This window comes from Leptosomus discolor, chromosome 7, assembly GCF_034619465.1.
Source record: "Leptosomus discolor isolate bLepDis1 chromosome 7, bLepDis1.hap2, whole genome shotgun sequence".
NCBI classification, from domain to species: Eukaryota; Metazoa; Chordata; class Aves; order Leptosomiformes; family Leptosomidae; genus Leptosomus; species Leptosomus discolor.
Genome location: NC_141397.1, coordinates 28,908,227 through 28,933,977, shown reverse-complemented (window position 1 = coordinate 28,933,977; position 25,751 = coordinate 28,908,227). Strand labels below are relative to the sequence as shown.

Genomic DNA, 25,751 nt, shown 5'->3' with positions numbered 1-25,751 from the left:
AAGTTTGGAAACATCCTACTGAGCCCCTCTGCCGTCTCACAATAGATTTTTTAACTCCAAGGGATTCTGGCAGTTACTACTGTGCGTATTGGCATTATCAAGGCACCACAGCTTTAGACAGTCGAAGACAAGCCATACAAAAAGGTGTTTTGCACTCTGAACCACAACCTCTGAACTCTGTTAAAAAATCAGATACTTCCTTATTCCACCCCTCTCTCGTGATTTTCTGCAGCAGGATAGGAAAAACAGCAACATCTTGTGGCAATTACTAAATATATGATGTTAACAATCAGTATATCATGTCAGTACTAACACGTATCTGTAACATCCAGAAACCGGAGAGTTACAATCACTTTAGGTTAAATATATGAAACATTGCTCTTAAAATGAAGGCTTGATTGTGCTTAAAGCACTCACCTGACAGCGAACAGAGACTGTCTCTGTGTGTGAACAAAAGTCAGCTGTAAATTTCTCTTCTCTATTAGAATGCTTGGAGCAAGCAGAGAAACACATCTCCATCCCCTCAGTGCTTTCTTTTGAAAAAAAAAAAAGACATGAATATAAAAGGAGAGTAGACCACTTGAACTTGCACATCCTCCTTCTTATTTTTCTTTTATCTTCCTTTGCATTTCAGAGTGTACTGAGTTTTACAAATCAAGTTCTATAGTCAAAAAGTGGTTCTAGGAAAGGTGGCATTTGACCAACAGCTAAGTCGGAAAACAGAGATAGTTTTGTGCCTCCAAGTTCCTGAATTAGGACAGAGTGCACATGCTCAATATCCTGCGAGATACTCCTCTAATGTGCTTGGCCCTTCAAAAATGAGTGCAAATACCTCCACAGTGATGGTTTTACAGCTGAACAGGCTCTGAACATTGTTTTTGCTAAACTTTCAGTACGATTTGAGTATATAACACCTTGCTATAGATGTTTCTGGCCTCCTTAACTGTCTGAAGAATAGGTTTTAGTACAGGTGACCTCAGATGCTAACTTCAGTCACCTTGCCTTCTGTCTTCACACTGTGGGATGTAAGGATTCCTCAGAACCAAATTAGGAGGTTGCTGGAGTGAGTTGACAGCAACTTCCTGATACAGGTGTTTGAGCAGCCAACAAGAAAGGGTGCTCTGCTGGACTCCTACTTATAAACAAGAGAGAACTGGTTGGGGATGTGAAGGTCAGAGGCAGCCTTGGCTGTAGTGACCATGAGAGGAGGGAGCAAGGTAAAAATCAGGACCACAACCCTGGCCTTCAGGAGAGCAGACTTTAAAGTCTTCAGAGATCTGCCTGGATCAAGAAAGGTCCAGCCTGACAAGTAGGAAATCAATCAGAAGTAGCAGGAGGCCTTCATGAATGAGCAAAGAGCTCCTGAGTGAACTCAGGCATAAAAATGAAGTGTACAAGAGGTGACAGGTGACCTAGGAGGAGTATGGAGTTGCTGTTTGGCCATGCAAGGATGCTTTTAGGAAAGCAATAGCCCAGCTAGAGTTGAATTTGGCAAAGGATGCAAACGGGAACAAGAAAGGGTTCAAAAGAAACCTTTCATTTCAGCAAAAGAAAGACTAATGAAAGCTGCTGAATAGGGCAGGGAAACTGATGATAAACAACATGAAAAATGCCAAGGTACTCAACACATTTTTACCTCAGTATTCACCTGTAAGACCAGCCTTCAGGAATCCCAGGCCTCTGAGACCAGAGAGGAAGCTTGAAGCAAGAAAGACATATCCTTGGTGGAGGAGGGTGAGGTTAGAGAGCACTTAAACTGAACATACATATGTCCATGGCACCTGATGGGCTGTAGACGCAAGTGCTGAGGCAGCTGGCCAATGCCTTTGCAAAGTCGCTCTCACTCGTCTCTGAAAATTCACAGCAATCAGCACAAGTTCCTGAAGACTAGAAGAAAGCAAATGCCAGAGCTATTTTCAAGAAAGGCAAGAAGGAAGACCTGGGGAACTACAGGCGGGTCAGCCCCATCTCAATCCCTGGGAAGGTGATGGAGCAACTGATCCTGGAAACCATTTACATGAAGGTGAAGAAGGTAATCAGGAGTAGTCAGCATGGATTTACAAAGGGGAAGCTATTTAGATAGCCTTAGATAACAAAGCTCTCTGCAAAGTGGGCGTTGGTCATTCCATCAGTGACAAGTCTATTCGGTGATAATTTGAACCTGGAAATGCATTTTGTTGAAAAAGAGTCTGGCCACTGTATGTGTCCTCTTGGCATGGACACCACCAAGTTTGATCTGCAATTATTCCTACTGGGAGACTGGATGTGCTAGAAAGCTACAGTACAAACATATACAGTGTCTGTAATTTAGACATTTAATTGTGTGGGATGCAGGCACTACCATAATACTTTAGTCTTCATCTGGGATCAGGTGCCTGACAGATTTCTGCTGAGTGATCATAAAAATAGCAATGTACTGCTATTCTTTTATACATATCCTGGTAGTTTTTGGCAACAGGGGCTTGATTTCAGGTCCTCAACACACAATTTCCAAGGAAGCTTTCACTCTCATCAATTATAGTTGCCCACACAGGAGACAGTCATGGGATGCTGCTGAGACTTCTCCTTGCAGCTTCCTCCCTTCGCCTTAAAATCTGTTTCATAGTTCTCTCTTCCTTGTCACTTTGTTGTGCCTGCCAGTCCTTAAGTAATTTCTCCTTCTCATCCCGCTCAGGGTGGCCTGACAGAAAATTAAAGAGACCTTCCCATGGTTATTTATTGGGAAAAGAGGTACCCTTCCCATTGCCACCACACAGAGGCAGGTGTCTCTCCTTGCCTTCCTCTCCCTGGAACCCTGAACTCATGGGCGCCTTACCAAGCTGGTTAGCAACACGTACTTACCCCGGCTTGCTGCATGTGGCCAACTGCCAGCAGGAGGGAGACCGAAGCAGCTCATCTCCATCGTGCCTGGCGAGCTGCAGCCTGGGCTCACTGGTCACAGGGGAGCGCCCCGTGGCACCAGCCCTGCTTATCGAGATGCCCCTCTGAGATGGCTGTTGACAGCAGCCCTCACTGGGCTCACTTTTTTTCCAGTCTTCTTGTCTCAGAAGTGTTTGCATCTCAACTGAGCCTCAAAATTGAAATCCTGCGGCCGTGCATTTCCTCCCACACTCAAAACCAAAGTGGAGGCATGTCCCCACAGTGCAGCTGCCCCGGTCGCTGCAGGCTGATGGCCTCCAACTGCTTCAGTTGAGGGCAGCACCAGCACAGGGTCACCCTCGGCACTTTGGCATGCCACAGCTGGGTGGCTAAGCTGAAACAGCAAAAGGAGGTCCCTAACAGGATGGGGGAATGCCTCCACCCACTCAGGCACTGTACACCTCTCCTCACCCCTCTGGATGATGGCACACATTCACCACCCACTGCGGTGACCTCTGGGCTGAAACCTTCACACTCCGATACACAGCTGGAGCTGCTCTCACTTGCAACCCTTTCTCAGTGGCTCTGGCTCAAGTTTTCAAGGGCCACAGTCCCAGGATTTGCCAATGTTTCTCATATTTATCTGAAAAGCAGACTAGACTACAATCTCTAATCAGTATTTGCCAGCCTGGAGAAGGTTTTCTGTAAATGTGCCCCATCTGCTTGCGCACAGAAGACCCATCGCTGAAGACCGCTCAAGAGAGTCACCTCCTCCTCCCACACAACGCTGTTCCCATCTGGGATCCCTTTCACCCTCCTCTGAGTCCCAACGACAGCAGAGCGTGACCAGCAAACATGCTGCTGCTGGCAGCGCTCATGGCCGCAGCTGCTTGGTCTTGTAAGTCCTGCATTATTTTCCTACCTTTCCTCATAGGCACCCACTGCTGTGCTAACAGGCACCTTCCCCAGTCCCCGAATTCCACCTAATGACATAATTTCTCCTTTTCTCTTTCCTAGATGGATTTGCACAAGAAATTCCTGTGCAGACCCCTATATCCATTACCAAGTTCCAAAAAAGTGCACGGATGACATGTGAAATTCAATCATTAGGGGCGAATTTTGATGGCACTGTCATACACTGGTACCAACAGAAGGAGGGTAAAGCTCCACAGAGGTTCCTGTTCTTCTCAGGAGGGAAACCAACAGTTGACAGTGGCTTTCAAGCAAACAGGTTCATGGTTGAAAACGTTTCTGGCCAGAAGCGGTGTGTTCTTACAATAAAAGATGTAATTCCAGATGATGCTGCTACTTACTACTGTGCCTACTGGGACCCTCACCATGACAGAAATTCAAAGATCATCAAGGCAAAAAACCCTCCCTCAACATCTGAACCACAGGGTTGTAACTGTGCCACTCACCTGATCGGCTCGTTCCATCTGGTACCAGCTGCAGAAAGGCCAAACCTTTTTCTGCTACCCAAAAAGAGCAGCTAACTTCCCTTTTCAAAGTCTGGGTTGTCAATAGCAGTCGTCTTCAAACACACATCTACTCTTTTAAGGACAAGGGAAGTCTTCACTGCCTTAAGAATTAGCACACAAAGACTGGAAACTCACCTGCTGCTTTGGTGCTGTTCGCACAGCCATGGCAGAAGTCTGGTGGCCCCTGAGGGAAACAAACATTGCATTGACCTTCTAGTCCAGCCACTGTTCTCCCCTAGGAAAGAGAAAGCAGTAAAAGAAAGACAACATGCTGAATGAAGTACCTTGGTGGTGGGAAAAATATGCTTGCCACTACCTAGCACTTCTAAGAAAAAGCTCCCCATGTTCCCCACTATAGTCTTTGCTACGTGTAAGCAACTGTAAGTCTCTGGAAATATTGTTTACTGAATTTGGATACTGTAAAATCCCATACGGACCAATTTACATCAGAGACTTACAGTCTCTTATCTACCACAGCTGATGATCTGCTGCTTATAACCACCCTCTTCTTTCATTTCATGTTAAAGCAAATAGGATAAACAGAGGTTTTTTTGAAGGAGGGAGATTCACTACAATTGTCAAGTTTGATGGACTTATTTCAAATTTGCAGTGAGTTAGTATACGGCCCTTGGTACAGCAAGCATTTCACAGAGAAGCCTGAGAGGAATAATTTTTGCCTATGTCATTAGCCCAGTATGTGACTACTCATCAGCTTTTCTTTTCCTGATGAAGGGTGTAATTGGATACCTGAAATGCTGGACCACCATGCAGAATGAGCTATTCGGATTTTAGAAAGAAGATCAGGCTAGGTGCAAATAAACACTACACCAGCAGCCTCAGCTCTTGAAACTTTTAAACACAAAATGAAGTTTAAGCAGGCAAGTGCTCATTGATTTCACTGAATCCTGTTGGTATCGTCAGGGTTAGTCAGTGGTGGGACGCACAGCTCTCAGCCAGAAATTGGTACTCTCACACGTTGACATTATTCATAGGATCTCACGGCAGTTTTCCGAAGAGTTTCCTCTTAGTTCAGTGAATCATCCTTCTTTTTATTGTTTTCTGTCTTCCGCATGCAGTGGCTTCTGGTATCCTTCTCTACTGCACTTGCTGTGCTGCAGTCAGCACTGATGTTTTTCTGAGGGAGCCTTTCCTTGTGGTCTTGAGCTTCCTGAAGCAGACCTCATCCTCTTCGGAGCATGAGCCATCACTATGCCCATTTTATGGTAGTAAAATTGATGTGGACCATTAAGAGACCCATTTCCACCGGTTTCACCGCCTCTAGCACACTCCGGATGTCTCACAGGGGACCAACAATTCCCAAGCTTCACAACAGCCGTCCATGGTCTGTTCACAGAGCAAAGCCCCATGCAGGGGAGAGCTTTGCCTTGCCTTGCCTTGCCTTGCCTTGCCTTGGCCTTCCCTTCCCTTCCCTTCCCTTCCCTTCCCTTCCCTTCCCTTCCCTTCCCTTCCCTTCCCTTCCCTTCCCTTCCCTTCCCTTCCCTTCCCTTCCCTTCCCTTCCCTTCCCTTCCCTTCCCTTCCCTTCCCTTCCCTTCCCTTCCCTTCCTTTCCTCTTCCCTTCCCTTCTCTCCCCTCCCCTCCCCTGCCCCCTCTCACTCCCCTGTCCCCCCTGCTCCCTGCAGGAGCTCAGGGGACACTTTCGTCTAGCACAGTGTCACCAGCTGCCACCCAGGGGAGTTGCCTCCTCCACCCACATGGCATTGCTCACTCTGCACCAGGGACGGTTTCCTTCTCCTCTGAGTCCCAACGACAGCAGAGCGTGACCAGCAAACATGCTGCTGCTGGCAGCGCTCATGGCCGCAGCTGCTTGGTCTTGTAAGTCCTGCATTAATTTCCTACCTTTCCTCACAGGCACCCATGGCTGTGCTAACAGGCACCTTCCTCGGTCCCCGAATTCAACCTAATGACATAATTTCTCCTTTTCTCTTTCCTAGATGGATTTGCACAAGAAATTCCCATTCAGATCCCTCGGTCTGTCACCAAGTCTAAAGGAAGTGTACATCTGGAATGTCACTTTAAAGATGTCTCTGAAGATTTTGATGGCATTGTCATACACTGGTATCAACAGAAGGCGAATAAAGCTCCAGAGAGAATGCTATTTTTTGCAGAGCAAAAAGTAGTAGAGGATGGCTTCCAAGCACACAGGTACATTGTTGAAAAAGTTCCTAGCCAGAAACTGTATATTCTCACAATAAACAATGTTATTCTAGATGACACTGCTACCTACTACTGCGCCTACTGGCACATCACGGTGGTAGAAACTCAGAGATCACCTAGATAAATACTCCCTCAGCATCCCAACCACAAACAACTTGAAAGATCACACTCACTTCCCTTGGAATGGATGAGCTGCCTGGCCTCACGCACAGGCTCTGGAGAAGCAGGACAAGCTTGGTGCTGACTGCTGTCTTGGAAGCATGAGCTGCCAAAAGCTAGAGATTTCGACTGAGCAAGTGCAAAGTTCAAAGGGAATGGTGAAAGTCCAACACCTAACCCATCCTCTGCATTCCACCTTCTTTTCCTCTTCACTCAAGTGTGTCCGTGAACTGGTTGCAAGTATTTATTTAATGGAAAGGGACACTTTTCCATATTGCTGTTCCTGGAAAAAGGTCAGTGCGTCGAACTGGAGCTCTTCAAAGCCTTTGGCCTGACAAAGAAAACTGAAATACAGAACTTCAGCCTGTAGGTTTCTAAAATTTTAAGCAAAGAAAAAGGAGTGTTATTTTCACTTAAAAGTTAGTAGCTGTCAGAGGAGGAAGATTTTCTATTTATTCCTCGTGAGATCTGGAGGTGGGAATTTTTGTTCTCTATTTTTGGGGGCTGTATCAGCCCCTTTCCCCTCCTTCTTGTTTATCAATACCCGTGTTTCACTACTGCTTATCATAGTAGTGATGTATCTGAAATATCCAAAAAGTTGAAGACAGAGTTACCAAAGCTAGTATCAAAGAAAAGAGCTTGCTTTGTTTAAGAACAACTTTCCGTATTTAAGCAATGCATTAATCCTAGCTATTGCTTCAAGGCGCATGCTGGCTCTCATGCCTGAGAAATTAATCCACAGAGGTTTTTCTCTACCATCAAGTCTCTCCTTAATATTTTCCTTTACTGTGGTACCCCAATGCTCTCCTCACTTGGCTCATTGAAATGTAACTTACTAAAGAATATTAGTCTGATGGGATGAAACAGTGACAGAACAATCTCAAACACGCATTACGTCTCCAAATGGCTACAGGTCATTTTTTTCTTCTTCATACTTGCAAGCCCAGATCACACAGGGGCGTTAGATAAGTTGTCAGCAATATGCAGTGGTTCAATTTGTTTCTTCTAATGAGACCTCTCAGCTTTCGCTGTCACAGCCATAAGCCAACAGTCCCAGCAACTGCAGTTGAGACGGTGGTGGCCTCCTTTGCTGTGTGCCTAAAGACACAGCAGGAAAAGCACTGGCCAGCACCGTTTCCTGTCTACAACACTGCTGCCATCGCTTTATGGTTGCGATTACCGTGTTCCTGCCCCGGAGCCTTTTGAGTAGATGATTGCTTTTGTTACACCTACTTCAGTTCAAAGACCTTTACCCTCAGTCTAGTTCCTCCCTCTACCCTCAAGTCATAATTTCTTAACGTTGTTTTGCAGTTGGTATGCCACACGAGATCCCAGCAACACTCAACCTCGGTTTCTTTTAAATGGCAAACTAATCATGCAGCCTGTTGTTGACAGCAGCAGCAACTCCTCTGATGTTATCTTGGGCTGTTCTATGAGAAACCTGTGCACAGAGGAACAGCCTCCTTCTCCCAGCAGCTAGTATATGAAAAGCTGCCAGTGAGCTGCTGTTGCACAGCCTGGAGTGATTCCAGATGGGCAGACAATAACCATGTACCAGGGGCAGAAAACGCAACCTGCGGCACATGGGCACATTCACAATGCCTATGGTGCTGGCTCTCCCTCCTTTCCCTCTGCTGAATCGTATTAAGACAACTAAAAATGAACTCCATGTTATCAGTAACTGATGTCACTTAATTGCAGGGGAGAGGGGGTGAACCCCTTTGTGGAAGAACAGGATCATCACCTAAAGGTACGTGTTTTGTAACATGCCCAACCCTGTACACCTATTTGTGTGCCTAAAACTGAAGAGAAACCTTCACCTAATTCTTAGGCATTAAGTTAAGCGGAGGAGTTACCTAACAAATTTGCAATACTTTAGGAAAGAGATGTACTCCACGGGGCATTAGCCAGCAGCTGAAGAGCCAGGTGCAAGTCTGCGACTCCTGACATTCTCCCCGCAGCCCAGGACCAGGCCTTCAATCAGTCACCCAGGGCTGATCAGGAAAAAAATGGGATTTTCTTCAGCAATGGCATAGCAAGAGAGCACGTCAGCTTATTGCAAAGCCAAAATGTAGTGTGGAGGACGTGGATCAAATACTTTGGCACGGGAACCAAACTAATCGTCTCTAGTAAGTACCATTATTATTAATCAGACTTTCACAGAGTCATTCAGGTTCTCAGTCAATTAAGAATGAAAGACTGTAGGAAAATGAATTTCTGCCTAATAAATCATGTTTTGTCTGTGCACTGTGCGTGGTGCCCCAGTTGAGTGGGTTGACCTCATGAATAGAGCCGTCACCTCTAGAACAGTTACTGAATGCTTATTAAGGATGGGGGGAATGGAAAAATGAGGAGAGGTAAAAACTTAAACATTGGTATGGATTCATTTGTGTTGTGGGAAAGAAAAGTGAACTGCTTGAAAGGTTACTCTCAGAACAGCAAATGAGAAATGCAAAAAGTTTCTTATTGGTAGAGGTGGTTCAGTCTAAGTTGACTGGGAAGGAAAATTGCCTGGAATGTAACAGATTTCTGGTTCCTGTCCCTATTGAAAGTAATTGGTTTACTTTTGCATTTGCATTATTCTTAATTGAGGTGAAGTTATGTGATCAATAGGATAAACGCTGTTTCCAGTACAAAGCGTGTAGCAACGCCTACCGTATGTTTCTCAGAAAATATGATATTGTCAAGGTGACTATCATTAAATCAAATCGTAAAAAGCATAGGAGAGTTACAGAAAAATTTAAAATGTTATCCATGCCTCTGACCAAAAACATTCTCTATTGAAATTTGCAATTAAACTGTGCCTGTGTAGGGGCAACTGCTTTTGCCAAAAAAAGATGACAGCGTAACCTCTTGTCAAAAAGGCATGAACTTATTTAGGGGTGTCAGTAAGTTTTGTTTAGAATATGGACTTTGCATTTAAAATATGGGCTTCGAAATATGAGTTTGATGAAACTTTAGTTAAGGTACTTTCACACTATAAGTAATTTGCAAGATAGAACACTTAGGAAAAAAATAATGTTGACCTGTATATTTAAATCAACAAATAACTAGTAATAAACTAGTTAATAAACTACTTAGTTTCCTTTGGGAATTCTAATGTAACCACATTTCTTCTTAAAACAGCAAAAAGAGGTTACTTCAGAGAAAACATAGCAGACCAGAGGAACAGATTTTTGTTAGAGAAATCCCAGAGCTAAAAGGATTAGGACATAGTTATAAAATAAGCATGGCACTGCTTTCTTCTCGGAAAATGCTGAGTATAAAAACCTGAACTTTTTACTCACTACAAAAATCAAAGTATTTCTAAAAATGGCACTCTAGTCAAAGTTGAAAATTCAGCTATTGCCACCAACCACTAAATCAGCGAGAGTTTTTCTACAGCCTGTGCAAGAACAGTGCAGTGCAGGAGATATTGCTAAGCATTATCAGACTGTGGGATGCTGATGTCAAAATATTTGGAAGTGGAACTAAGCTTATTGTTTCAAGTAAGTACAAAATGTAAAACTTAACTACTTCTGAAACGCTTTTCAATACAGTTAGATATACAGATAGTATTTTAGCTTCCACTAGTTTTAACCCTTCTGAACGGTTTGCAGGATTTTCCTCTTAAACAACATTTCCATATGCAGAACACAACGTAACTGGTTTGTATTTATGTATGAAATGGGGGAACCACAGCAGCTATTGCGGCGCAGATGTGTAACTACCCCCATTATTTTCTTTTTAAAGATTAGTTTAAATATGGGAAAGATAGCATTCAGAGAACTGAAAGATGGTTTTGTCTTTAAATATGCTCATTCAACCTTTGTGATATTTCTAATTCATTCTCAAAGAAAAGTGTCAAACCTTTGGATTACCCAATTTCTTCAAAAAGCAAAACGTTTTCCTTCAGGACTATATCTAGCTGTACCAAATGAAAGGAGTTACCTGAGATAGACCCAGAACTATCTAAAGGTACATGTTGTTGAAAGGCTGCTCTCTCTTCTCAGCTTTTGCAGAAATCGTTTATTATCAGTTATTACTATTATTAAGGAAGAATGACAGACTCAAAATGTTTCAGCATACTTATAAAAGTTATTTTGCTCCAAGCAAACTTCAGGTGTTTTGATGCTTGCCTGTGATTCAGCTCAGCTAAGCATCTGAGACGAAACCAGTTTGCCTACTTTTGACCATCTGAAAATGGCTTAACTGGTTAGCGGGAGGTTCGATTCCAGTCCATGCAGGGTTTTGCTTCACATTACTGACTACAAAAATATTAGTTGGGGGTCATGTCCTGCTCAGATCTCAGCATAATGATCACCAGTTCTAGGTCTGGTTTTATGGGGATGTGTAAGGAGCAAATTACTTGGTCAATATCTGATCAAGTAGATCCTCTGCTGGTGCTGCCTTTCTTCAGAAAGAAGAGACAGAGCCAAGGTGCTCAATCTGCACTGTCTGTCTAAACTTTCAGAAGACTAAAATTAGTTGAGTTGAATCCTGTGTCTGTTTAACAACACACATGCCCTCAAAAACCTCCATACTTTTTTTTTTTTTTTTTAGTTTAGTTTAGGCAAGTGCTCCTTTTTTTCTTTCTAGGGTCTAAAAACTTATTATATAGCAAATCTGATTTTCTTTAAATACTGTTTACCCACACAAAGATAACAGAGCTGCACAGTTATTGCAAAGCCTTTATGCACTGTGACTGGTTATTACGGGAAGGTGTTTGGCTCCGGTACAAAACTCATCGTGTCAGGTAAGTTACATGCTATTTTCCATACAGTAAGCTATAGGAGCTTGGGGTGGTCCATATAGATGAGGTTATAGTGTCCCAGAGGGGGCTTAGCCCTCTCAGAGCCTCAGTCAACACCATCCTTGTGCAGGTTTCCCTTCCCTAGCTTATCATTCCTACACACAGCCTTGCTGTATTTGTAATGCAGTGGTTTAGGATCACAAACATTTCTGAAAAGGAGCTATTTTGAGGCACTCCTTCTTGGAAACGTGGTGGAAAATGGCCCGTAGTTGTTTCCAGTACCGTCATTCTTTCCTCCAGCTGTACTGAAGGAATATGCAGGGACTCAAGATCAAGCAGCTGTGAATGAAGCACAAAAAAAGAAAACCTCTTCCCAACACAGATAGAAAGAGCCATATGCAATGGCCATTGCCAAAATCCTTTTTTAATTAGGCTAGTAAAAGTGAAATAACTTGTCTGTACCTATTTTTGTCATGTACACAGTACTTTGGCAGTAGAAAGAAATTAGTACCTCCAAATGCCCTTCTTATTGCTTGATAACATGTATATGAAGAATGAAGAAGTGATCCATTTTTTTGCCTTCCCTGCAGAGACAGTTATTTTAATGGAAAGTGGAGGACAATAATCTTTTTCTGATTAAATGTGCTTTGAATGCCATAATCCTGGAGTAAACAACTACACAAACACAAGGCTACCAAATATTTAAGCCTGGTTAAATACATAAACTTATATTAGCATATCGAGCAAAGGTTGTTTTTAATGATTTATGTGAGAAAGACGAAGTAAATCATGACTATAATTCAATAGAAATATCTGTGTCAGGATAAGTGTGTTGTTTTTAAGTGAAAATCCTTACCTTGTCAACCAAGTAGTTGCAATACTTTTAGTACATAATGTTTAAAATAAGTTATTTTCAGGCATCCCTCTAATTCTGTAGGATTTTGTCTTCATGTGGCCAAAGCTTCTGACCAATTAGTAGAGTAAGAGGGCTGTAGTCACCTCATGATTAAGACCAGGCACTTCATCACAGCTTGTCCTTTCAGAGGTAACTACCCAACATTAGCTCAGTAAGTCACTCCTAATGGAAAGAAATGGAGAAAAGCAGGACTTAGGATAAGTGACCTTAATTCAAGTGAATCATCAGGGTTTGAGCTTGAGCAGAATCTTTTCTCAGATCTATACTAAAAGACTCAAATATATAAAGAGGCAAACTCCCATCAACTTGTAATGAACTTGATTTTGTTCTTGCTGGTCTCTTTTAATTAGTTCCGACCAAAATAAAGTTGCTGGAGACTTACACTGATGCAGGTAACAGAAGGGTTGGGATTTGAGAGACTGGTTTGGTATTTGCATTTGGTGGAATACATGAGTTTTTAGAAGCTTACAGCAGAACAGGAATATTAATCCAACACACACTGGCAATGCAGGAATCTTCTGCAAGTGTGTCTCCAGGGAATTTAGGCACTCACAAGGTTGCAACAGGGAAGCCAAGACTGAACCAAAGACTGAACCAGCCTCTCCAAATCCAGGTTTTTTTCCTTCAGCGCAGAAGCAGAGTGGCTTGCTCAGCCAGGTGGGGCTGGTTTCCCTTTGCCATCACTTCTGCTACAGATGTAGCTGTGTCTCCCTGGCAATTCACAAGTATATTGCAAATTTATTTTGAAGTGATAAAAAGAACAATTTACTAACATTTCTAGGAAATAATTTCACAGTAGAAATTATGGCAGCAATATTTAAATGTTCTCACCTAAATATTACTGAAGTATCTATCTTGTTTTCACTTAATACATTGAAGTTCAGAGTTCAAAAAGCTACAATTATTTTTTGTAATTATATATTATAAAATATATGTTGCCTAAAGATAGCATATAATTAAATTTATTTATACATTACCTGAAGCTGGATTAAACTGACTCTGCCTTTTTAAATAAAAATGGTGAAGATTAACGTATGCATTAGTTTGCATTAGTATTTTTTTTTAACAGGGAAAAACACAAAGCCTGAACCAAAACCCATTAGACTTAAAAGTTCAAATGAGTGTTAGGATAGAAGGATGGAGCTGTAAGACATAAATAAGGGAAGATGTGGCCCCTCGAAATCTGCAGAGTGAAAGCCTCTTAGCATGATTAATATTAATAGGAACATTTGCTAACAGCTTTAAGATATCAAGGATTTCATGGGCATGAAGATGAATACAGTATCTGATCATTTTAAGGCAAAGTTCACAAACAGGTTTCAGTGTGAACATTCCCCTGTTCATAACAGTCTCTGTAACTCTAAAGCCATGACCCAAAAAGATTGAACTGGTGATAGCATACAGCACTAGGTTCTTTGTAGGATATATATTAACATACAGATGTACATGCACATATATAAAAATGCATTTGCCATGTTGTCAAGGTGATAACCTTTACGGTTTCCTCATGTTTTTCATAGAAACCTCAGGGGCTGCTGAAGGAGTCTCAGTCTAAAAAATCACAAATCTCAGGTGCACAGGATCTGCCTAAATATTTCTGCGATATTGAAGGCCCTCTGTTAAATTAGGGTTCCGTCCTCTGTTTCATCAGTATTCCAAATAATTTTTTGTGTACATTCAAGCTTAGTTACTTAAACCTGAAAGACTACCATAAGTGAAATTTGTTGTATGAGCAAACCCAGGTTCATCTACATGCCATTTTGTAAGGAAAGTTTTAGTTATAAAAACCAGAGTGTCAAAACAATCAGGTGCATTTCTAATAAGAAAATGAGGTTAGGCTGGGACACAAAATGAGGTTTTAAAAACATTGAGACTAGCAAAGCACTTGTACACAGTGAATATTACAAAGTCTTCGGAACTGGCACGAAGCTTATTGTTTCTGGTAAGTTTTTTAGTACCTAAAAAAATATGCCTTATTTTGATTATCCAAAATCTAGAGGAGAGGGAGTGTGATATGCTATTTTAAAACTATAATACAGGTTAAAATAGAGATTTAAAAGTGTAATACAAAAAAGTGATGTGGACTTTGCAATAGCAGAATTCATTTCTTTAGCACCCAAATGCTTGTATAAGAGAGGTCAGGGTAAACTATAGGACTCCACATAAACTTCTTTTGGATACTTACGGCTGCCTCGGGTCATTCCCTTGTGCAAAGCTTACTGCCCAGAGCAGCAGGGTCAGGGTAACTCAGAAACATTGCTGTAGATCACCCCTTGGCTTCAGAGCAGGGGGAATAGAGGTGCTATACAGGAAAACATGGTGAGTGCCAACAGATCCCGTAAACCATGGCTTGAAGATCTGTATTTCACTCTTTAGTCAAGGGGAAGGTCTTTCCCCAGGGATTTGTCCTAACAAAGCTGGTTTATTCCAACCAAGAGAAACTGAGCTCTCTTGGATACACCACAGCACCGCTTAGCTGCAGGCAGACAATAAATAATCAAAATATTAAAATGTGAGGGCACAAAATCCTGGAACTTTGGAAATGTTGCCTTTGGTTTCAGCGTTGGCAGGATCGCATGTGAGGTGCACATGGTTTTCTCTGGGAAGAAGTCAGAAGGCCCTGGGGAAGGACATGCACAGGAACGATGGAAGTTGGTGCTTCTCTATAGGTACACAGATGCACATGTGGTGTTTCCTTTTGGTACTGACTACCTGCAATAGCACTGCATAGGCAAGTACTGCAGCATTTGAGCGTGAACGGTCACAATTCCACATCCATTTAAGCAGATTACAGTAACATCAACATGGAGAGGATTAGGCCCAAGACAAGTAAATGCCCGTCCACTAGGCTTGAGAGGAGTTGTGACTGTGCAGGACTGCCTTTCATTAATTCTGTTAAGCAATGATCTAGCACATGTGTATTCTTAAATCATGTGGTCAAAAACACTCACCATTGCAGAATTTTTTTTTTTTTTTCCTAGGGAAAAAATCCTAGAGGAAATATGGTAACTCAATCAATGCCACAGACAACAGCAGTTTTGGTTTTTTTCATATTTTTTTAAAGAAGTGATGGCAAAGATTAGCTTGAAACTGAATTTAAAGTACATGTCACTAAAGGCTCTTCGGGAATAGCAGTATTAGCTGGGATTGAATTCAAAATTTCTATATGCACATAGCCAAATGAATACTCTTATTGTTCATACAATGGTTGTTAAATCTGGTCCTTGTTGGGCCAAAACATCCCAAGCAATTTCTGTAAGGGAATGTACCAGTGGGGATTGAAAAGATATTTGTTTCTGGCACAAAACTCATTGTCTCCAGTAAGTGTTTTCAAAGACTTATTTTTTTAAGTTTTGTAATGGGAAAGCTTTCAAGTGAAGGTTGACAGCTCTTTAAGGTATCTGAGGAGGCTCACAGGACTATACTATATTATTATCAATGATAATACCTGAAGTTGCTAGCAAGCAGGACAAGAACACTGTTTATGAGCCGAGTGTGCTGAGTACTCTCAGCTCCCACTGGCTTCAAGGGGGACTGAGGAGCTTTGTGTATCAAACAAAATTATTTTGTGGGATCATCCAAGTAATGAGAATTAAAATTTCAGCTTAAGAACACATTGACCTTATTTATAAATCTTATTTATACATACTCATAAAGAAACTGTAGAGGAGTTTCATTAAAAAAACTTTTTACAGTTAATCTATAAAAACATATATTTTGAACCCAAATTCATTAATAGCTCACTGGTTACGAGACTAACTCCAGAATTTTATTTGCACAATGTTTTGCAGGCTCACTGCATTATTAAAAGAGAGAAAAGAGATTTTAGCTTTAGAAATATCTGTACATGCTTATATATTGTTTTAGAGAGAAAGACCTATGTACTTTTTTAAACTGGCCTTAGAAAACTGTTTAACAAAGTAAACAGCAAAATTTGTTGAAAGTTTAACTAAAACAAAAAAGACAGCGGAACAGAAGTTCATGACTTAAAAATTCTTCAGAAAGGATCAGATCTTTTGCCCAGAAATGCCAGTGTAACCTGTCTTGTTGACTTCAGCAAGTGTATAGATCAGTCTGAAAATATATCAAAATCTACAGCCAGTTCTACAATTTTTCATTCTTATGCAAAACTTGATTTGTTCAGTTTTCCTGTCATCCACTTACCTCTGCGTGTACATGAGACTCCCCCACGCATGCACACACTTGCAGTTATTCAAGCAATATGTTTTCTCAGTATTGTGATATAACTTAGGTGCTTCATTTAACTAGCACCTAGGGTCTTTTCATGTTACATGGAAAGACTAGCAATTCCAGAGGTGGAAATTATTCCATCTAATAGAAGTCTCTAAAATCGGCAGGATGAACTAGCAGTTGGAAGCACCTCTCTCTGTCTCTCTATCTAGATTTGATAATCCAAGAGAATAAGATCAAACTAGACAATTAAATTTTAGCCTACTGAAATCAGTCAGGGTAACGAACTAAGCCTTCAAAATCTTTGAAAACATTTAAAATAGTCATGAGGCTTTGCAGAGTGCAATGTTACTGGGACAGGAACTACCTCATGGTCTTCTGATCATATACGACTCTGGAACAAATAAATAATTTTAGAAATGAGTTTTATCTTGCATCTCTGGGAGGACTGATGCATAAAGAAGGCAAAATTAACCCCTAAATTAATGTTAAAGAACCATTAAATTGTTAGAAATTTTGTTTCTGTCCACATCTTCACTTCAATGACAAATCACCAAAATGAAGGAAATTCGTAATATAAGAGTTATCTTTTTGAAGGTAGATAGCCTTATTCTTTGGTCATCTTTGTTTTCAAAGACAGAGTATTAAATACTTCATAGAATCACTAAGTTGTTTTAGGGGGGATGCAATGTAGAAGGTTGCTCTAGAATAGCCAGATCATTTAAAGCAAGGTGGAAGCTTTTTGACAAAAATACATGTTTAGATTAACGTGTTCTCTCACAATGCATGAAAACTGCACCGCTCACCAGACCACACTTTAAACCCTCTGCATCTAGCGGCTCAAATTCAGTGGCAGAGATTTACATTGGAATCTAAAGAGAAAGAGTGGTGTAAGGAGATGAACACCTAAAATCTCTTTGCTGCCTTAAAGAAAAGAGTCTTAAGCCGTACCTTCTAGATAACAAAAGTTAATTTTTAAAACAGTACCTAGTCTTCACTTGCAGTTAAGCACAGACAAAAATGGATTGCCCATGAGCACAGCCTATGGACACGCTGCAGAATTTCACGTTTAACTAAAACAGACTCTTAAATTTACTATCTACTTTTATAATATCAAAACACATTCTCTGTGTGCACAGCATCTGGATGACTTGGACTCCTCCTAATAACATAAGGTTTAATCCAGAGAGGCAAATGAAATGGAGATTACCTACAGTTAGCTTGTGGAAACAGCTCACTTTTCATTTAAAATATATTCACGTATGCTCATACTGAGCATGACTCACAAAGCGCATCACCTACCACAACCCTGGTATGGATAGATATGTTATGTGGATATAGAAATGTTATCTAGATATAGCATGTTCTCTGCTTTAGTTTAGTTTTGGGTTTTCATTTTCATATGTGCTAATTAAAACATTTAAACAAATCTAGTATTAAAGGAACAGCATGGCCAACCTTTGGGGGCCAAAGCATTTTGTGATTCCATTTTCCTGTCTTTATCAAGATCTTCACCTGGCAAATATGAAGAACGTCTTCAAAAAATGGACACAATAAATTTTTCTTGCCTTTTTTCCTCCCAAAAAATCACAAAATTAATATCAGCTTTTAAAAAATTAATTCAATATAGCAGATGTTCATATATTATGTCCCCCACTTATAGTGGGGACATAAAACTGCAAAGATTTGAAAGGTAGGTGATCTACCTTTAATGTTCTGTAGACAAAGTTTTCATGTAGTTGTTTTTGCATAAACATTATAAAGCAACATTCAATTCCGCTTGTCAAATAAACGAACAATGCACTTTCAGGAACTATTATTATTATTTAATAATTGTCAAAGACTCGTGCCAGCAAATACACTTTCTGACAGCAGTACTGCTTAGGAGGCTGTAGGATATAGGCTGTCATGTAGTCGCCTGAAGTTTTCTACCTCAGTTTTAAGGGAGAATATTAATGTCTTCAACAATATTGCAGTTTCTTAAGTTTCTCAAAAATAATTTTTCAAACATTTTTGAGTAAGTTTCTAAGGTTTTAAATTATCAGACTTTAATTTATTTTTCTAATAAAATACTCAAGAAATCTTTTGTGAGACACTTTAAAATCTACTCTAGTATTAGAGTATTAAAGACTAGACCTAGTCTACTGTAGTCTTCCTCTATCGGATGTGCTGCTTGACAAGCAACATGAATGAAGCAGTCTAGATGTTAGTGTTCACTAAACAATTTAGGGCTTAAATAATGTTTCTCCGTACAAATGGCACAGTATCAAAGCTTAGATCAAACATTCCACAGACTCTGGAAGACTCTATATTGTCTAAATAAAAATTAGTTTAGAATATTTGAATTGAGCCTAAAAATTAATTTAGAATATTTGAATTGATTTTCTGTACCATACTCATAAAAGCCTCTATTCATTTTAGTTCTCTACAAAAGAACATATTTAAAATTAAGGTTAAAAGTCATATTTTCTGTTCCAAATTGTTCTAAGTAGTATTGTAACTGGTTTTGACTAAAAATTAAAATTTGCCATTTGGGTCCATTGAAGCAATACTTAATATCAAGTGTGTTTGAATGCCAGGTTTGTTGAGCTCGCCAAAAACTTGTTTTTAACTCAAGGATGGAAACAGCTGTACTTCATCCATCCTATTACCTAAAATTTCTTTCATACATGAGACATTGCTATTCCTATCCTAAGTATTTCATAACAAATTAAAGAGATAAAACATTTGTTAATAAGACATTTAGGTTGTTGCTTTTCAGAATTTGTATTTTGTGACTGTGTATTTATTTGCTGTACACCATTGATCTTCCAGCTCTCTATTTTGTTAATTTTTTTCCTCCAATAACCAATCCAGGTAAAGGAAATTCTGCACCAACAAACTCTGAAATCCTGCAGAAGACACAACATAATCAGATAACATATGTTTGCCTTATTGAGAAATTCTACCCAGAAGTTATTCGGGTGACATGGACCGATGGAGACCAAAAGGAGGTAACAGACAATGTAGTAAAAGGAGGGCCCTGGAAGTCCCCAAAAGAAGAAGCATACTCAATCAGCAGCTGGTTAACTGTGCCAGCAGAGAACAAAGACAAGAACTATTACTGCAAATATGAGCATGAAAGCCAACAGCACTCACTGCCGACACGAGGTATATACTACATGCTAAAAATTCCATTCTACGTATTATTATAGACATCACTTTTTCTTTGCAATAAACTACAGAAATAATTCTTTCTGTTACTGTTTCTGAAAGCATCTGTGCTCCTTGGCACAATAGTTTAAATATACATCCAGAGAAACTACCACAATTCTCCCAGGAAAAGCAACGCAGCCTGTGCTATGCTCCCCAAGTGAACAGTCCATCATTACAGGAAAAGAGCAGTTCTTGAACTTCATCAGGTGTAAACTAGCATAGCTCAAAAAGGTCTGCACTGAGACGTGTTGGTTATCTTCCAGACTACAGCAGTTTCTGAAAAGATTGTTACCTCTCTGTTACCCATGACTTACAGGTGTAAGTCACTCTGACACCCCTGGACATATAGTCATATAAAAAACTAGGGAGTTAAAAACAAGGTTGCTGGGATGTAAAGTTTAAATATATTATTTACTCATAGTCCAGTAATAGTGAGATAATAATAATGTATGAAAATAAGGTTTCTCATTTAATTGTGTAAAGGTTGATTATGCAAAGCAAAATCAGAAAGACAGTGCAATTTTAAAGAAAAAAGTATTCTATAATCAATGCGTATTGTTTAAATCATGGCAATATCTTTAAGAAGACCTGGCTATATTGGTTTAGATTAATCTTTTCTCAGTACCTACCTCTGTTCAATTTACTATAAATTGATTAACTCCAATGAGTGAGAGCATGGCCATAAATAACCATTACATTTCAACCTTCAAAATACATTCTGATATAAATATGCTTTAAGTTTATGTAGATGGAGGACGTATTTAGGGATGTAATAGGGATGTCTTTAAGCCCATATATCAATGCATACAAACACCATAATCAAGAACAAACATGACTTTGCTGCCTAAACCACCAAAAGGGTTTATTTTAGAGAACAACCACCACCAAAATAGCAAATTCCCAATAGGGGGACCTCAGACCATACTTTCCTCAAGATTATTCTTTAGTGTTGAGCAACCATTAAGTAACAGACTAATTGAGGTTTATTATGATGTCAATTATTCTGCATTTCTAATAACAGTACGTTGTGAAAGCAACCAGCTACAGGTGGCCAAATTTACTGCAGTTCCAAAAAAAAGAGACTCTGCCAAAGAACTGCCTAAAGGACATATTCCTGAAAGGGCAAACTTCCCACTTATGGCAACAAATACGCAGTCAGTTCTCTAGGAGCATTTTCCCGCTTTAAATTCTCTCTGCAAATGAATCCTACTCATGAACATCTGCTCTGCAGACAGATCTTAAACATCTTTTTTTATTGGGTTTGGGTTTTTTTTTAACACTAGCTTCCCATTTCACTGTTGCTGTATTACCTCTTTTTTTTCCCCCTATTTCTCAATTCATGTTTGTTATAGAAAAGCCTAATCGGGGCATTTAAACTCTCTTTCCATTAGATTCTACAGCTACTGCTCCCCAGGAAGAGGACTGCAGCACATATCCTGGAAACAGCGCAGTTTTTAACAGAGGTAACTAAAATGTATTAAAATTTGGGAAAGCAATGCATGTCATGCAGAAGTTAGATATAGCTACATATGCTCAGAACATCACGAAAATTATCTTTCTAAATACCGTACGGGAAACCTTTTAAGTCTGGGGTCTGTAACTTAAAAACGCTTCAGTGCTACTTTGAATAAACTTCCGTTGTGGATTACAAGAAGGGGCTCTCCTACTTTATCAAGTAGCTTTATCGGGAGCTTTAATAGGATGCTACAAATACTGTTTGGGCTACTAGATTATTAGCCCACGTTAGTGCCACTTGTATAAATACCTGAAGTAGTTTAGCAATTGCCCAGCATTTCAGACAAAAAATTTTCTTTTAGCTTGAATGGGGATTTAGGAAGAATCATGAGCACTTATGTTCAAAAAATCTATCACAAAAGGATTCAAGCAATCATGGTGCTACTGGTAATCAGTGCTGGAAGCAGCAGAATTATGTTCCTGCCTTTGCAGGGAATAATAGCCCAGCGGCATTGAGAGGCATTCTAGCACTAAGAAACCCGCTTGGTCTAGAACTTGTCAGCAGTGCAAACCCACTGAAAGGACAGTCAGATATTGTATGTGTTTGTGCATTGTCCATGAGAATCAATGTAATTGCAGCAGTAAACAGGCTACACAGTCCCAGTTCCACTTGTCTTTAAGGAGGTTGTACAATACTGAGATTAAAGAAGGCTTTTCTGGCTTATGTTTGTTACAGATCACTTAATGCACAGGACAGCATATTTAGTGTACATCGTCCTTCTTCTGAAGAGCTCCATGTACTATATCATCGTAGTCTTCTTCATCTACAGAACGTGGGCTCCAATCAAGCAGCAACGAAAGAAAGCATAAATGCTGGTTTAGGAAAGGCTTACAAAATCATCTTCAATTTGCTTTGCTATATACTTACCCATATAGACACGGCTGCTCCCAGTGTTAGATGTAGCAACCAAAAAAAATCTAAAAATTATTTTTGGCATTAGTGCATAGGGCTTGTTTTGCTTTAATGCTAGTGTTTTCATATCAGTTTGGTTTTCCTAATTTTTCTGAGTATTGAACTGAGGTGGGCAATAGGAGTAAGGTTGCATACGTTGGATTTTAATCCAAAATCCATATTGCAAAATGAGAAAGGTACTCATGTCAAAAGTAGTTATGCATGCAGAAGGTTAGAGGTGTAACACGGCTTTTGACACATAAAGCCCAGATGTGTTTTGTCATTGCAGTTAACGCTTAACTAGGAGCATTCCCGTACTGTAAATTCACAGGCATTCATTCAATTTTACTTTCAGTGATTTATTGCAAATCAGAACTTAATCAAAGAGATCAGGACTTAAATATTCTGAAGTGATGTGTGCTTTAAGAGTCAATTAAACACAATTTTAAAAAGTGAACATAATATTTTTGAATGAAGCAGGTAGACAAGCATAAAAGAAATTCTAAGGTGCACATGTACAGAAATGGAAGAAATATACCAGGCCCCACACCAGCACTGTAACACAGACTGACAACCTGCACATTGTATTTTTAAAGAAAGAAAACAATTGTAATAATCACAAACATCACCTTGTTTAGAGATACCTTTTTAAGTTGAGCAAAATCTTAACTGAAGCTTTGATGATGTGTTTTCACAATAGAGAAAAAATTCTCAGATGTTGGACTTTGAAGTCTTCATCTCCAAGTTCTGCAAATCAGTTCCTTTCAGATTTCTGTGGAAAAATGAGATGTAGACCTATTGGGGTAAAGCATTTGCTCAGTTTGGGGCAAAACACTACCATGAGTTTGGAGGTAAATGCCTGTAGCATTTACACTCACTGTGTCTGTAAAGATGTAGATGGCAATAAAAGCTTTCCTCCAGGTGCATTTGTGAGGCCCGTGTTTGTTTCCCAGCACTTCCATAGCATGTACCACGATGGCTAGAAAACCCGATTCATTTCTCTGTTCATATAAATTCCTCAGGAACTCGAAGATCCTTAAAACCATCAGCTTTCTGCTTTTCAGTATATTAAACCGGAATACTTCTACACAGAACAATAAAAGCTAGCTCGTTGTATGTTTTCTGTTGAAGAGCTAAGCCAAGCCAGGGGCAAACACAGTGCTGTTACAACAGGACTGCCTTCTAGGGCTCATGCCATTACAGGGGAAGGAGAACATAAGTCAGGCTCAGTTCTAACAACCACAGCTATTTTACTAACAGCATATCTTACAAGCTATTTTACAATCCGCATATTGAAGCCAATGCAACTAACTACTGCCTTCAATGCCATGTTACTCTTCAATGAGAAGAAAGATGTGATGGCTAGTCTTTAGTCAAACTCTCTCTGAGAAACAGCTGATATTTCATGTTACTATTTGTTAAGGCTCGGTTCCAATTGAAGTGAAATAAAATAGCTACACAGGTATTTTTGGAATGCAGTTACTGTAGATTTCAGTAGCATCATTGGTATTACTATCCTGGTCTCCCCTACCTTTATGCCTCCTAGAGAAATGCTTGAGTGCATAATGAATGAAGATCTCTTTCACTAAAATGATCCCCAAATCCACTTGTCGTGTCTCATACAGAAAACTGAAAGATGCTGTCGCTGCAGCACAGGAAAAGAGAGAGAAAACACAGCTTTTTAAGCTTTTTGTACAAAAAAACCCTGGCTGCATGCCACCCTAAAGCATAGCTATCACCTCACAGTTTCCGGGGTTTCTGCAGTACATGGTTGCAGGTTTTACATCTGCAACAGCTCACTTGTCCCTGAAGTTATTTATACAGACACATACTGCTCATATCAAGTTTTTAACTTTTACATATTTAACCTTAATAAGAGGACAGGTGGATTTTTAAACCTTCTGGGTGCTGGGTCGTTTGTTTGCAGGAAGGTTTGGTTATTTAGTGGAAAAACCCTGTAAACTGAACCAGTCACAACTGGTTCAGAGGAGGTGGGCTGTGATGAGAATGGGCGATAAGCTGAGGACAGTTAGACCACAGCCGTCCTGCCTTTTACCACAGTATACTTCTAAACCATTTCCTTCTAATGGAAATACAAAGTGATAAAAACCGCATGCCTAAGTTACATGTAAATAACACAGTGAAACTCACAGTTCACTACACATGTTGGTCTAACTGCACGCTTCTGATACGTACATTTAGGGGCTATGGCTACCACAAAAACACGGGCACTGCAGGATGTCTGCAGGACTTGCAGTCTTATTTATCATGAGCGCACACTAGAGTTAGATGCTGTATATTAAGCGTAAACTTCTGTTGTCAGGACTTTTATAACACTTGAAAGCCATGTCTTCTCAAGTACATGTCTTACCACAACTGCTTTTCAGTGATTTCAAGCTTCTACAAGTATGAGCATTACAGTTGCTGTACTCCTGTTACAGAGTTGCAGAATTAATGCAAATACTACAAAAATGGTTACAGGCAATTCGGTGCTTCTAACAAAAAGATGACAGAACAGGATTGACTTTTGCCATGAAAGCACAAAGGAGTAATCAGCACAAATGAATTTATTTGTGGAAAGGGATTTGCAATGTATTCTTTATCTTGCTAGAATAATTTTATGTCTTCTACTGTACAACAACTTACATGCTTGAGAACATTGACTTCTCAACTATCAAAATAACCTACAACAGGTGATATGGAAAAGTATGGAAAGCTAAGTGGATTCCTCTCACATGTGGTTGTAAATGAGAAAGATCTGCATGAGGATTATAGCAGTCTGCCAACAGCTGACTTCTGTTGATACTAGGTACCAACACTAATAAATTTAGAGAGATTTAAATAGTGGACTATTCAGTTTGAGATTTTGAAACTGCTGGGGCACCAGCACACAGTTAGAAAGTGCTGAAGAAATACAAAAATCTCACAGGAATAGTTTGAGTATTCGTTCCTCTGCACCTATAGATATATACACGGAAATAGATAGAATGACAATTAACAAGTAATTGAAAAGTTCTACCTAGTGAGTCTAAACAATCCTTAAATATAGTTCCACCGTATATACATTTTACTTCATCGTATTACCTGTCTGTTGACAAGGTACAGAAGACAACACTCCCCAGTAATTACAGAGTTCTTGGAAGATTAACCTCAGGAACTACTAAATACATCTTGGACAAATATTTTCACACCACCTGGGTGGCAATCTAATACACATATGTCAAGAAGATAAACCTTTGGGAGATATTACAGCACATAGAAACCATTCCCTTTGTTTTCTAATAAACGAACTCTCTTGTCAGCAGCTCCAACAGCAAGTCAGCCACAGACTCTGTTTCCACATTTTCCAAATCCCAACAGCTTCCCCCCAAGATTTTCTTTTACAGAAGTCAGGATGAATGAAGATGAGAGTCAAGTCAACAGATGTTGAAAACAAGGAGCCTCAGAAAAGGCCACCCACTGTTCCCAATGAGCATTAGAAGATTTCAAATCAGAAGCTTCAGCTTCTTAAGAAGATTTCGTTCCAACCCCAGCTGGAGCTTTGCCACTTGTGGAGGAGTGAATGCATGGGGCAAGACAATCCTGAAAATAAATGAAGTAACTCCCAGAATGAGGAAATCATCTCTCATATTCAACCA

General features: G+C 40.0%; 1 protein-coding gene across 1 annotated transcript; it reads left to right on the top strand.

Annotated features, from left to right (window-relative positions):
- The first annotated feature begins 6,128 nt into the window (after positions 1–6,128).
- Positions 6,129–22,184, top strand: TARP (TCR gamma alternate reading frame protein). The gene is made up of 6 exons (XM_086467609.1): positions 6,129–6,171; positions 6,291–6,610; positions 11,374–11,407; positions 19,368–19,661; positions 21,098–21,169; positions 21,898–22,184. Exons 1-6 carry the CDS (start codon positions 6,129–6,131, stop codon positions 22,029–22,031), a joined length of 897 nt encoding a protein of 298 aa, XP_086323735.1. The 3' UTR covers positions 22,032–22,184.
- Positions 22,185–25,751: the final 3,567 nt, after the last annotated feature.